Below are 14,378 nucleotides of genomic sequence, written 5' to 3' on the forward strand. Positions count from 1 at the left end.
CAAGGTGGACACGCATGAGACAAGGCTGGACAGCCTGGAAAACAGGAACACGGAATGCTGCGAGTTCCAACAGCAGACTAAACAGCACATTACTAACATTGAACGTGAACTTGAACTCATGCGTGCCAAGGCGGACGACTTGGAAGCCAGGTCCAGGAGATCCAACATTAGAATTACTGGCATTCCGGAGACGGATAACACCGGGAAGATGGAGGTGTTTGTTACGGATCTTCTGCACGAGCTCTTCGACCCGGACCTGTCCCAGGTATTCACTGTTGAGAGGGCACACAGGGCACTGGGCAAGAAGCCACCGACGGGAGCCCCTCCTCGCCCTATACTGGCCAAACTACTCAACTTCCAGGACAGAGATCGCATCTTGCAGCTGGCCCGGGAGAAAGGCAAGATCACTCATAAGGGAAACCATATCTCGTTTTATCCGGATTTCACTCCCCTTGTCCAGGCGGCCAGAAAGGAGTTCATACCAGCGAAGAAACTTCTGATGCAAGCCGGTGTCCAGTACTCCTTGTTATACCCGGCCAAACTGAAAATACTTCATGATCATGATGCGCACTTTTTCACGGACGCCAAATCAGCCTTGAAATTTGCCAAGCACATCTGTGGCCCTGGCGCCAAACGTAAGTCTCCGAGACTGGAAGAGGACGCTGCACAGATGAGCGACAACGATTGAGAGAATTGAACCCAGGTGGACCGTGCTACCCCTTTTTCTGCCGCTTGTCACTGTTGGTCTGGTTGATTCTCGTAGGTCATGAGCCGGCAGAAACTGCTTACAGCGACCTGACCTGCCTGCCTTTCCTGGGGACGACCCTGACAGTGAGCTGCGTCCCAGGTCTGTGACAATTTTCTCTCGTTGCAATTCCATTGGTGTCCGTTTAGCGATGCCGGGCACCTCTCGGGGGTTGCTGCTATCCTTGAGTGTGCAGCCACCCTGTGAATTCAGGGGTGTTAGCTGGGAGCACCTCGCCCCCATGGGGTATCCCCCGCTATTTCTGTTCCTAGTTCACTTTGGTGCTGTACGGAGCACGAATGGGGTTTTATCGCAACCTAATTGGGGGGTTGGCGTGGGTGGGGGGCGGTGGGGGTTGTTGAAAGTTTGGTTACCTGTTCTGGTGCGGTGCAAAGTGATCTGTCATTTTTCTTCTATACTGCATAGGTCGATGTGTGTGCGGCATGTGGGCCTTCATGGGGCGATGGGGGTGGGCGGGGTGGGGGCCTGGTTGCTCCGATTAAACTACTGGTATGGGGGGGGTTAAGTTGTGGACTTGGAACATTCGGGGCCTTGGGGACTATAAGAAAGCTAAATTGATGCATTCTACACTTGTCAGACACAATGTAGATATATGTTTTTTGCAGGAAACTCACATTAACATGACCCCCTCGCCCAGACTTAAGCACTCCAGGTGGTCGCATGTTTACTCCGCAATTTACTCTAATTATGCCAGGGGGGTGGCTGTCCTTGTGCGGAGAGGGTTGGATTGGCGGGAGCACACCTGTGTACTGGATAAAGACGGCCGATATGTAATTGTGCATGGTTCGTTGCAGGGTAGACCGCTGATACTTGCTGCCATCTATGGCCCGAATGTGGATGATCCAGATTTCTTTCGAACTGTCTGGGCACAAATTGCATTGCTGGATTGCCACTTGATTGTAGTGGGAGGGGATTTCAATGTTGTGCTGGATGATGCCTTGGACCGTAGGGGTGTGAGTAGACCAACGCATGCTAAAGCGAGACAAGCGGTACTTGATGTGATGGAAGAGGGGATGTTGACTGATGTGTGGAGAATTCGTCATCCTGGGGAGAGTGCAGGGACCTGTATCACATGTCATCATGCTGCCTGGTCCCGCCTAGACTTCTGGCTGGTATCACCTGAGGTTGCGACATGGGTGGGGGAGGTGGACATCCAGGCTCGATCACTTTCGGATCACGCCCCCTGCATGCTAGAACTGAGAGTTCCCAATGTACCCTCTAAAGCTTTTTCCTGGCGTCTACCGCCTCACGCACTTACCGATCAGGTGTTCACTGAAGAAATTAGAGAAGATATTGTCAGATATTTTCTGGACAACGAGGGTTCGGCCTCCTCAGAGGCCATAGTATGGGACGCCTTTAAGGCGGTGATCAGGGGCCAATGCATAGCTAGGCAAGCAGGGGTATTACATTCCATACGACGGACACTAGCCCAGTTGGAACGTGAGCTAAGAGATCTGGACTTGGCCTTCTGTCGGGACCCGACGCTGGCACTAGCTGGCTGTCTTAAGACCAAACTGCTAGACTTCAATGAGGAGGCGCAGAGGGAGGTGAAGTTCCTGGGGAGACAAGCCGAGGCCCGCAGATATGGGGAGGGGGACAGACCAAGCAGGACGTTGGCCAGGTTGATTACCCCTCAGGCGCACACACACTACATTCACACAATTCACAATAGTGAGGGGTCCCTGGTTATGGGCCAGGAGGCGGTGCTGAAAGCCTTCACTGACTTTTATGCATCCCTTTACACGTCTAGGCAGACGGCTACTCCTGCTTCCCTGGACAGTTTTCTTGACACTATCGCCCTCGTCTGGTTCAACGACAACCATAGGCAGTACATGGACCTCCCGGTCACGGTCCAGGATATAGCTCAAGTCATCAAGAGCATGCCAGCGAACAAAGCTCCTGGCCCTGATGGCCTGACAACGTCATTTTATAAGACGTATGCTGAGGAACTGGCCCCGAAACTACACTCGGTGTTCGTTGAGGCGCTAGAACTCAACACCCTCCCGGACTCGATGCATGAAGCATTGATTGTCACCCTCTTGAAACCCGACAAGGACGACCTGTTCCTCGACTCCTACCGTCCCCTCTCCCTCATAAATGTGGATGCAAAGATCTTTGCCAAGGTCATTGCAGACAAACTACAGCCGCTGTTGCCAATCATCGCTCTCCCTGACCAGTCGGGGTTTGTTCCTGGACGCGCCACCTCACATAACCTCAGAACTCTTTTCTCTGTCCTGCATTATCTCCACCCCTCAGTCCAAGCTGCGGTTGTGTTCTTGGACGCAACCAAGGCATTTGATTCATTGGAGTGGCCTTACCTATTCCGGATTCTGGGCAGGATGGGATTCAGTCAAAACTTCATCACTCTTATCAAACTGCTATATGACAAGCCCAGAGCTCGGGTGAGAGTAAATGGTCTAGTGTCCGAGCCCTTTGCCGTCTCCAGAGGGACAAGACAGGGGTGCCCACTGTCGCCTCTCCTTTTTGCTATTGCAATGGAGCCGCTGCCGGCTAGGGTGCGACAACACCACACGGCGAGAGGGATAGGCTTCAGCTCTCGCAGTCTGCTGATATCCCTATATGCAGATGATGTCACCCTTTACGTCATCAACCCTACAGAAAATATGAGCCCGCTGCTACGGGAGTTTGTGCGCTTCGAGGGACTGGCGGGCGTGTCTATAAATTGGTCCAAGTCAGTTGCATTCCCTCTAACTGACGCGACCGTTCAGCCTCCCTCGGACTACCCTCTGCGTTGGGAAACTGACGCGGTCAAGTACCTGGGAATATGGGTCAGCAGGGATACACAGGAATTGTGGTCCCTCAACTTTGGCAGGGCGGTTGACTGGCTGGAACGAAAGGTGGAGGTGTGGAACAAGCTTCCTCTGTCACTAGTTGCGAAAATAGCATTGGCGAAAATGGTGGTTCTCCCCAAATTTTTATATCTGTTCGTCAATATTCCGCTGCCTATGACTGCAAGCTTCCATGCGCGTGTCCGCTCCTTGCTTCTGAATCTGGTGTGGGCTGGAGGGCAGGCGAGGACCTCTTGGGCCCTGCTTACGCTCCCGTTGCGGCAGGGTGGCCTCGGGGCGCCTGACCTGAAGCTCTACTCGCTATGTGCACAAGCTCAATTCTTGCACTTTTGGGTTTTTCCCACCCCTTACCAGCCGCATGTGGCGGTGGAATTGGCTGCTGCTGCACCGTTACCGCTTCAGGTGGCGCTGTATGGCAAAGTTACTCGCCCCTCGAGGGATGTGGACACCGTAGAAATGATCCGCTGGTCCTGGCGTGAACTGCGTCGTAGGGCGGGACTCCCCCTACTTTATGCGCCGGCTATCCCATTGCGGAGCAACCCGATGCTGCCCTGCCTGTGCACTAGGGGAGACGCCATCATGCTTCGGGGGAGACGTGTGCACACTTTCGCGGACATCTATCCCGATGGGTCATTTGGTGATTTGGGGGTCAGCGGGGACGGCCAACCCGTCTCGTTCTCGGACACGCTTCTGTACCACTCTCTCCGGGAGTCATGTAAACGGATGTGGCCCCAGTTCCCCGAGGAGCCGCCGCAACTTGATGCCCTCCAGAATCTTCTATCGCGACCCTCCCCAGCGAAACTGGTCTCTAGACTATACAATTGCATGCAGGAACAGGCCCCGATTACTGTGCCTACGGCCAAACATGCCTGGACGGCTGACCTGGACGGATCCCTGACAGATGACATGTGGGAATATTGCTGTAAACAACTCACGGCACTGTCCCCGAATTATAGGCTACGGCTTGTCCATTTTAAGTTTCTACATCGGTACTATCGCACACCAATACTGCTGCATCGCATGGGCATCCGCGCTGATGCGTCATGCTGGAAATGCGGTGGGACTGATGCGTCTTTTCTCCATGCGGCGTGGGGGTGCCCTAAGCTGAATGAATACTGGTCGGACATTTTTGCGGCCATCAACCAAATTCTACACAGAACTGATGAACCCACCCCACTCTTGGGCCTACTGGGTTACGTTAAGGACACCACTCCCTGTGATAGGAAACTGCACGCTCTGCTGCTCCTTTACGCCAAACGCCAGGTAGCAATACACTGGGGTCGCAGCGCCTTGCCTACATTTGCCGCATGGGTTAAAGACGTTACATATGGTCAGTCACAACTCACACATTACTGGGAGACAATGCCGACCGCTTCTAGACCCAACGACATCTGGGAGCCCTTCCTTCAGTGGACTAGAGAGCGAGCGGGATCTGACGCCTCTGTGAACTCCCCTGACGTGGGCGTTTCAGATGACATGGGGTGAGGACTTTGGCCCCAGTATGCATTTCCTTGCCAGGATAGTTCATGATTGTTGGAGCTGCTTGATGGCCGCGAGGCATTCTGAAACTACCTAGCTAAGCGCTTGCTGTGTGTTTGGCCGATTTGGCGAAATGTCCCCCTCTCTGGCCAGGTGACCCGCTGTCTTGCCTTGCCCCTCCCCCTCCCCCCCCCTCTCTACCCACGCCCCGTGGGTGATGCATTGGACATATTCCACCGTTGCCCCTGCCCCTGCCATCGATTGTCATCCTTCCATTGCTGCTTGGTTCTTGAACGCATGACCGTGCGTAAGTGTGATGTGATGAATGATTGTTGTTGCTGCTCTGCACCATAGTTCGTTGTTTCCCTCCGATTGTTGTGGGGGATTGGGTGAAAATGTGTACGTGGCCATGTTTTATCTGCTTTGTTCTTTTACTGAGCTGAAGCTCTGACACTCGTCGTGGTGACGGTGCAGGGCTGAGAACGTGAGATCCATTTATGGTCTACGGCACAAAAAATGTGAGACCATTTACCTTGTAATGCTTGCACTGCTGCACTCCTTGCTCATGACAGGGGTCGATGTCTTTCTTGTGGAAATGCTACCAACCCTATTGTATGACTCCTTGCACACTACTTATGGTTATGGGACACCTGTCCATATTGCGGCCTGCCTCCGGGTTGTTGGCGTGACGCAGTGTAACCTTTCTGTTTTTTGCACAATAAATGTCTTACACAAAAAAAAAAAAAAAAAAAAAAAAAAAAAAAAAAAATAAAGGATATGTGATTTGATCTTCTAGTTGCAAAATTGATAACGCTGAGACTGCGAAGCACCATCCTCGCCTCCACGGCTGCCCGTAGAATTGAGTCAAGTAGGTCCCTCTTACCCAACCCAAGCAGCATGTACTGTTGTAACTCTGCTCCTCAGCACAGCCCTTTTACGATGTGTACATCTGCTAAATGGTATACACGTCCCTTAGATGTCAATCATATCGCATGGATCTATTAGAAGTGTCCTTACTCAGTATCTCAACTGTTATTGAGACATACGCCCCCACTTAGTATAAGGTCCTACTCTTCCGTGCATGCACTTGTAAAGCGTCTTATCCAATTGCGGGTAACTCCAACCTCTGTGAGGATATCTGTGACACAGGATTTATATTTGTGTTTGCAAATCAACATTAAAGCACTCTTCAACCACAGCAGGTCACTAGCAGGTTTGCTGGACTCCTCATAGGTAGCCAAGCAGTGGAGGGTCCTCCATTGTTGTGTCTGGTCCTTCCACGGAGGATGGTGTTTATTATTAAAATCAGGATAATCCATTGTTCAAACTATCCTAGGAGAGAAATAATCCATTGCGGCCCATTTGAACAAAATGAATGTTCCTGTAAAGTTACTGTTTCTTTAGGTATGTAATAGATTCATACCTTATGGGAGTTGTTGGGGCTGGATAAGTTCATCACAGCCATTGAGAGAAACGAGCCGGCTTTTGCAGATGAGGAGAGTCGCCTGTTGAGTTCCTGGCTGCAGACTACATGGAACTTGCATGACCAGGTTGTTGCTGGCACATAAAATCTATCCCCAGGAGCAATCACAATAAAGACCCTTGCAGCTCGCAAGGGGTGGGACTCTTCAATTGGGGAGAGTCCTTGCCCAGAAGCTGTGACAATTGCCTGGAGTAGACTGAGTACCCGACCCCACCCCCAATCTTTGGGCTCGGGTGAGAGCAATACGAGCAATATCGTTTACCGTAGACTCGTACTGTAGTAGGGGCTGGAGAAGTAGGTGGGGATGTAATTACTGTTTGCGTTTCTCTTTTAGTCTTTTTTAAAATTGAATTATTTATGTAAAAAAATATAAATCGTGTCTAGACAGCGTTACAGAAGATTACAGTTTCAGAAAAGTAAGACATTATCTGATGTATACTTGGATAGCTTACAATTTTAGATCTCTTTTCACATTAGGTCGCCAAGTTCATTGGTTCGCCACCTGGCTATGTTGGGCATGAAGAAGGTGGACAGTTGACAAAGAAGCTAAAGCAGTGCCCAAATGCTGTTGTCCTTTTCGATGAAGTGGACAAAGCCCACCCTGATGTGCTTACCATAATGTTGCAACTTTTTGATGAGGTAAGAGTGGGACTTACCAAAATAAATGCACTCGCTGTTTACAACTATATGGTCAAGTTTGCAATTTTCATACCCTAAATGTAATGGAACAACATACGCACAGGGGCATTGTAACCCGCTGGGTTGAATCAAACAGGAGACTGAGACTTGAGATGAGTGGTCCATGTTTTTTTTCAGTATATTGTCTTGACACGTGGTACTTCCTTTTTATGCAGGATCCTCCAGTGTGGCATTTCTTTACCATCAGATTGATGAATGTAATTCACTCATCATGTCTTTTTACCCTTCCTACTCCAGCATAAGTCGTTCTGCTGCTTTAGTTATGGGATACCTCACATTCATCTCATTACTGTTCATTTTCATTACAGGTTATTGTTACTGTCTCGTATAATAGTTGTATGTCGTGCTAAAAACTCCTCTCCTCTGCCACAGTCTGGACAAACTTCCAGTTCTGCACCTACATGAATGCTAAACCCCACTGCTTTGCGATCACTGCCTTCAGATCGTTTCATCGTCATTCTACCTCTCGTATCCATTTAATCCAAGGACTAGCTAATGTATTGTACAACCCAGACATTGTATCTTCAGTTAATCCAGTAAACGTACCTGGGGTTTTTGATCCCACTCACTATCTCAGAAATGCACATCCACTCTAAGCTGATTAAGTTTACTCAAATATCTGTGTCAAATCAGAAGTGAAGTATTCCTCCACCCACAGTTAGTGAACTCTCTCTTTATTGCTAAAACCTCCAAGGCCCATGAAGCCGGATACCATTACTAGCTGTATATTTCTATCTGTTTTTATTACCAGGTTCTATATTAGTAATTTACTTTTGATCACACAAGGGACTACAGTGTTTTGTCACCTTTGCCATTTCAATTGATAATATACACCAAGGATTTAAAGGTCCAAAAGCAGTATATAGAACTTTTAGGCACAAACAAATACAAAAAATTGGTCATAGGGGGTCATAAATACATGGTGGAAGCGAGAACACACAACAGAGGTACTTTCTGAAAACAGTAATACAATACATCATTACACAAAACTACTTGGGGCCTGATTACAAGTCTGGAGGAATCAAACTGTGTTTATTTCCCTCAGTCTGATTAAATTACTGGTTAGGTTTTTCTGCATCTGGGTTTACTGGCTGTGCAAGGCCCTGACCTGATTTTTCTGGCTGGTAAAACCAGATAAAAAACTCACATTAGATTTTGACTGCAAGAGCAGCGGAGTGTCATTTCATTTTTTGTACTGACTGGAGAAGTACAGAATGCTTAATCCTTCTACAAAAAACACTACCTCCCCTACCATCTCCCCCAGAGCTCTGAGCAGATGGTAAATGTATGTGGGAAAAAAACATAGAATTGAGGATTCCGTGGGGATTTCCGTCGAGCAAAATCAACCACACCCAATAATTCCAACTCATAGTTACACGGTGTTGGGGCAGTATCATGTGGTAAAATCACCCTCCTACTGAGCAACTGCTAATTAGGACCAGAAACAACTGAAGGATTAAACCTAGGTGTGCATATAGGGCAGTATTGGATTAACTTTGTGGAAAATGTGGGCTATCAACTTTCAATATATTTCGGGTCATGGGATACAGAGCAGTTTAGAGATTGGAAATATAAAATACATTTTGGTTTTGAGGCAATTTGGCAAACCAAATTCACCAAACTGCCCTAGAGAATAACACACTTGATTGAAAGAGGGTACAATGGACAACTTTAAAGATGAAAATTGCCCGGGCTTCAAATCTTCAGCAGTGCAAATGGTTCAAAGTACATAACGCAAACTATGTTTTGAAAAAGCAAATGGCCAGCTTAGAATACTCCCTTTAGAGTATCCACTATAACCCTCCCAGTTTAAAAAGTCGGGAGGGTTATGTGAAATTGGGGAGGTGGAGCACATGGAAACACAGTATTTCTAGCACCTATTTTTTTCCTCATAAGAACAATTTCTGTCCACTCCCTTTAACTCCAGCCTGACCTAATAATAAGCAACCATCATTGTGCCTGACAATCTTGGTGCGTCAGACCTCGGGAATATAGGGACGTTCAAGATAGTCCGGTACGATAACCGGTAGTAAGGATGCAGTACTGCTCAATGGCGGGTGCTGGCACCCACGATGGTGGTCCGCCTGACGTCTTTGACTGACCAAACCTTGGCCCTTCTTCAGTCTTACACAAGCACATTGTTACCGGAATCGAATCCAAGCTGACCCCAACAGGTCACAGCAACAGCCCGCCTGGAAATTCCTGTGATCGGGTACACAATAAGCCTTGAACCCCTTGGCTTCCCTCTTGGCAAATGAGGCTGCTTTACTATTAGGCATACATTAAATGTCCTGATGAGATCCGTAGAATGTGTTAAACGGATCGAAACGCCGTCGACAACTATGAGCACCTTACACACATGGAATGATTTATTTGCCCTTTAAAAGTGTGAAGGTGTCAATATTGTTCTGTTTTATAATCAAAACTGTGCGATTAACAAGTTTACAGAACGTTAAGCTCTTGCCTAAGCCCTTTTGTTTGTTTGTTCCATTTAATTGTTCCCTGTCCTGATATTTCTTGTGTGATTGACTGGGTACAGGCTTGTGCCCTGTCTTGTATATTGTGTGTTATTCATGTTTTACATTGACTGAAAAGTTAATATCAAGACCTCTGCCCGGCTGGGCATGTCGCTTTCAAATATAGCAACGACTTTGTCTATATTTATTGATTAAGCATTATTATTTGTAAGGGACCACTGTTGCCTTAATAATGTTGACTCCCAAGGTCACCTGCCGACTTCTTTGGGTTCCCTTGTTGTTTTCAAAAAATTGGATCCAGTTAGGCTCGTTTGCAAAACCTTAGCTCAACCCTGGATAGCCATAACGTTGAGCAGTCAGGCTTTAACAAAGGCTCAAGTGGAAAGTATTTAGAATTACCAAAACAATTGAACTAGTAAAAAACATGACAAAATAAATCCAACACCAATTTATAAAAATACTAGCAGCCCGCCCCAACGTTGCCTGGGGCAGAAGGGGGCTGGGGGCAGCATTTCCGGATTGCGGCAGCGTTGCCTGGGGCAGAAGGGGGCAACATTTCAGGCTTGGGTGCACTCCTGCCCCGGCCCCGACATTGCCCAGACCGCCTCCTGCCTCCCGCCTCCCTCCTCCCGCCTCGCCTTTACCTTTGCCTTACCTGAGCCGTCGCTCTTCCCCGCGCTCCGGACTTCACCGCCACTCCTCGCTGCTCGTCACCGCTCCTCCCCGCCTGTCGTCATCACGCACGTTGCGGACATCGCTAGGTCGCGGCCAGTGCTAGGTCGCGGGCGGCGCTACTTTTAGGGGACTACTTTGTTTTTAAAGTTTAATTTTTTAATGTACGTTTTTTTTAATTTTATGCAGCCTATGTCCATCTACACACCCTGAGGACTACAACAATGTATTGGGTGTGTGGATTGGCGCTCTGGTTCCCGAGTTTACCTTGCCAAAAGGTTTCTGTTCTCTCTTTATAATAGTAGTATAGATATTTTATTTTTAGGAATTTTTAGACACCAAAACAAACAAAATCCACCAGAGGGTTCCAGGCATATAGATTTTTGAGTAAATCGTAAATCCCTCCTTTCCACTCGAAATGCAAACAAGCATCGGCAACTACTGGAATTAGTGGTTACTTTGAAATCTTTTTATAAAGTTGTGTTCTGTTACTCTAGCCCGCTTAGTGCGACCAACTCAGTCAAAGAGCGAGTGAAGGGGGCGAGTAAGGGTTAGCCTGAGAGTTACTTTACAGTTAAAGCAGTTTTAGTCCAGTTTCAGACTCTATTGGAGATTCCGCATAGGCATCAATGAAGTGGTCTTGATGCAAGGGATACAGGATGCTGAAGAATGCTGTGGTTGCTGTTTCGGATGACAGGGGTCTCACTGGGCCCACCCCTAGGTTCATGAACTAAGTGGGGCGACTTCCGCCACAGAAGTTGATGTCCCTTGAAGTCCAGCTGAAGTGCAGCCAAAACCCAGTTGCCACTGCTCTACAGGTCTCCGGTCACAGCCAAACCAGTGGTTCCTTTTAATTGTGTGTCTTGAGCGACCAAACTGCACTTTGAGGACTCTCTCCGGTCCAGCAGAGAAGAGCGCAAATTTTAAGTGCCAGTGTTTGATCTCCCGGGCTGCGCTTCGGCGGTTAGCAGCGAGCAAGCAATTGTGACTACGAACTCTGGAACTGTATCAAGAAGTCAGCTAGCTGAGTCTTGGAGATTACTTCTTCTGCCGGGAGTCAGGTTAAATTTTCCTCGAGCAGTGCACCATAGGCACAGTCCTCTCTTTGGTAGTTTAGCAGCAGCTGGTGCAGTCCCGTCTTTGGTGCAGCCTCTTCTTGTCAGCAGTAGATTAAAGCAGGGTTGTTCCTTTTTGGTCCTCTTTCCAGTGCAGACATGATCTGAGGTCTGTATGACAGGAGTGTCAGTTTTATGCCTACAACTTGCCACCAGGGGATGTGGTGACTGTTAGCCAATGGGCTACCAGATTCCCTCCTGCTTGATGAAAACTTCCTGCAATATGTGACATCTAGCTACTCCAGAGTGCAGTATTCTGTCCATTCCCAAGATGGCAGAACCCTTCTCTCTGTGTGTGCAACTTGCTAGCCCGCCTTAGAGATGTGGCTACCTGAGGGCTATATGCCCACTGGAAAACTAGTTTGGCATGTGTTTTTCCCTCTCTATCTCCGACGCCAACCGGTCGACCTGAACAAAAGAGCAGCCCCTCTTGTGTGTGTCCACCATTTGCCATTCAAAGGTGACTTCACATTTGAAGCTCACATTTTGGGCTCTCATCCATTGTGTCTGCCACCTAGGAGAGGTAACACCTCTTCCAAAAGCAGGCCTCTATTGTGTACTTTTGTGGGAGTTAATGACACTTCTCGCTAGGAGAGAAGGGCCACTGGAAAACTTGAGTGACAGAATGGCAGCTTTCTAAAGTTACCTTCTTTGTTGAAATGTCACTTTAAATTCGATTTGGGCATATGGTCAGGTGTAATGTAATGATTGTTTTGATTGTTTTTAGTACCAACTTTAGTCATCTTAATCAAAACTGCTCAATTGTAACGTGTAACCCTTCACTCGCCATGAGGGTCAGTAGCCTAACAATTTGGAATTTTTACTGTGAGGGCATATGAAAGTACATGACCTGCTTTATAATATACAGCACCCTGCCTTAGGGTTCGACAGGCCTACCTTAGTGGTGACATATATACGAAAAAGGACAGTCTGGACTTTGTCCTTCATTTAAATGGCAAAGTTAAGTTAGCAGTTTACCTGCTCTACCAGTCTATAGTGGCAGGCTGAGAGACACATTTTGCTTTGTCTCACTTATGGTGGCACAATCAGTGCTGCAGCCCACAAGGGACACTTTAACTTACAGGCTCCGGGTACCCCTTGTACCATATACGAGGGACTTCTAAGTAAGTTATCTCATGCCTTCTAAGTAAGTTATCTCATGCCTTCTAAGTAAGTTATCTCATGCCTTCTAAGTAAGTTATCTCATGCCAATTGTGTATAGGCCAATTAAACAAACACTTTTGAGGGTTAGAGAACTGGCACTGAGGTCTGATTAGCAGGCCTGAGTGTACTCTCAGGGTTGAAAAAACAGGAGCATCAATCTAAAACTTTAGGGTGATCATGCAAAAAGAGACATTTCTTTACAATATATTATGGTTCAGGGATTTGTAGGGTGTGCTAATCACATGGCGGGTTACCAAGGTGCTCTAGAAGGTGTGAACTGAGTTGTCTGAGTGGAGCCTAGTATTACAGCCAGGTTTTCATTTTCCTTCTGAATTCTGGGAGGGATGCGGCTGCTCTGATGGGCACGGGGAGCTCATTCCAGGTCTTTGGGGGCAATGTGAGAGAAGTTGATTCCCTCCATTTGAGTGTGCTGGAAGCTGGGGATTTGGGAAGAGGAGTAGGCCAGCCAATCTGAGGTGTTTTGATGGGATGCGAAAGCCTATGTGGTCATTGAGATAGACTAGGCATTAGTTGTTGCAGTGCTTTGAAGATCAGGTTAGGATTTTGAAGGTAGTGCATTTCTGGATGGGGAGCCATTGCAGGTCTCCAAGGTATCTGGAGATGTGAACTCTTGGAGCAACGTTGAGAATGAGTCTGGCAGCCATGTTTTGAACTAGTTGGAGTCAGTTGTTGAGGTGTCTTAAGAGCATTGCCATAATGTAGCCTACTGGTGATAATGACATAATTTACCATCAAACTAGTGTCCAGTGGGAGAAAATAAAATATTTTTCTGAGCATCTTTAGGGTGTGGAAGCACACTGCTGCAACTGTGTTGATTTGGTTGGACAAGGAGATTTGGCTATCTGTTATTATGCTAAGGTATCCTGGTGGCATTGGTGGGGATGGATGCTGGTCCTAGCTCGTCAGGCCACCGGGCCGGGACCACAGAAAGGTATGTTTATCAAACAGTACCACTTTCGATTTGTCGCCATTGAGCTTGGGACAGCTTCTTTTCATCCAGTCTGCTATTTCAGACATGCACGTGAGAAAATTGGATTGTGTGGCAGGCATATCTTGTGAGATGGGGAGGATTCGTTGCATTCATCTACATAGGAGACGATGTGGAAGTCATGGTAACAGATAATGGCGGCGAGTGTGGCCATGTACATGAAGAGGATGATGGAATCAGAATGGAAGTGGGTTAGGCTGACCATCTAAGAACCTCCAGAGAGGAAGGAGTAGATCCATTGTAAGATAGGGCCCCGGATACCAGCCTTATGGAGTCTCTGAATGAGGATGGGGTGAGAGAAGGTATTGAATGATACTGATAGGTCCAGTAGGGTAAGGGTTACTGTGACTCCCTTGTCGGAGATAAAGCCCTCATCACTGTCTGTAGTGGCAATGAGGGCTATCTCGGTACTGTGGCTGACCCTGAAGCCCAATTGTAAACTGTTGAGAAGGAAGTTGATCCCGAGGAAAAGATTGAAGCGAGAGTTTACCAGCTTATGCATGACTTTGGCAGGGTGAAGGAGAAGGGAGATTGGCCTGTATTAAGACATGGTCATGGGATAAGCTGAAGGTTTCTTGAGGCGAGGTACTATGGTGGCTTGTTTTCAGGAGTCCACAAAGGTGGTGATGTGAGCGAGACAAGAAGTTGAGTATTGAAGTGTGCGTCGAGCAGATAGAGTCCAGACCTCTGACGTAGATGTAGTG

At 47.8% G+C, this 14,378-nt stretch overlaps 1 protein-coding gene across 2 annotated transcripts in view; it reads left to right on the forward strand.

The window, feature by feature from the left end:
- CLPB (ClpB family mitochondrial disaggregase) overlaps positions 1 to 14,378 on the forward strand; it is a 1,099,187-nt gene that overhangs the window by 823,917 nt on the left and 260,892 nt on the right. For both annotated transcript variants that reach the window (XM_078658618.1, XM_078658616.1), the window contains exon 11: positions 7,016 to 7,177. In XM_078658618.1, coding sequence (XP_078514744.1) covers positions 7,016 to 7,177 — 162 coding nt within the window. The remainder of the gene's footprint in view (positions 1 to 7,015; positions 7,178 to 14,378) is intronic.

This window comes from Lissotriton helveticus, chromosome 8 (genome assembly GCF_964261635.1).
Source record: "Lissotriton helveticus chromosome 8, aLisHel1.1, whole genome shotgun sequence".
NCBI lineage: Eukaryota > Metazoa > Chordata > Amphibia > Caudata > Salamandridae > Lissotriton > Lissotriton helveticus.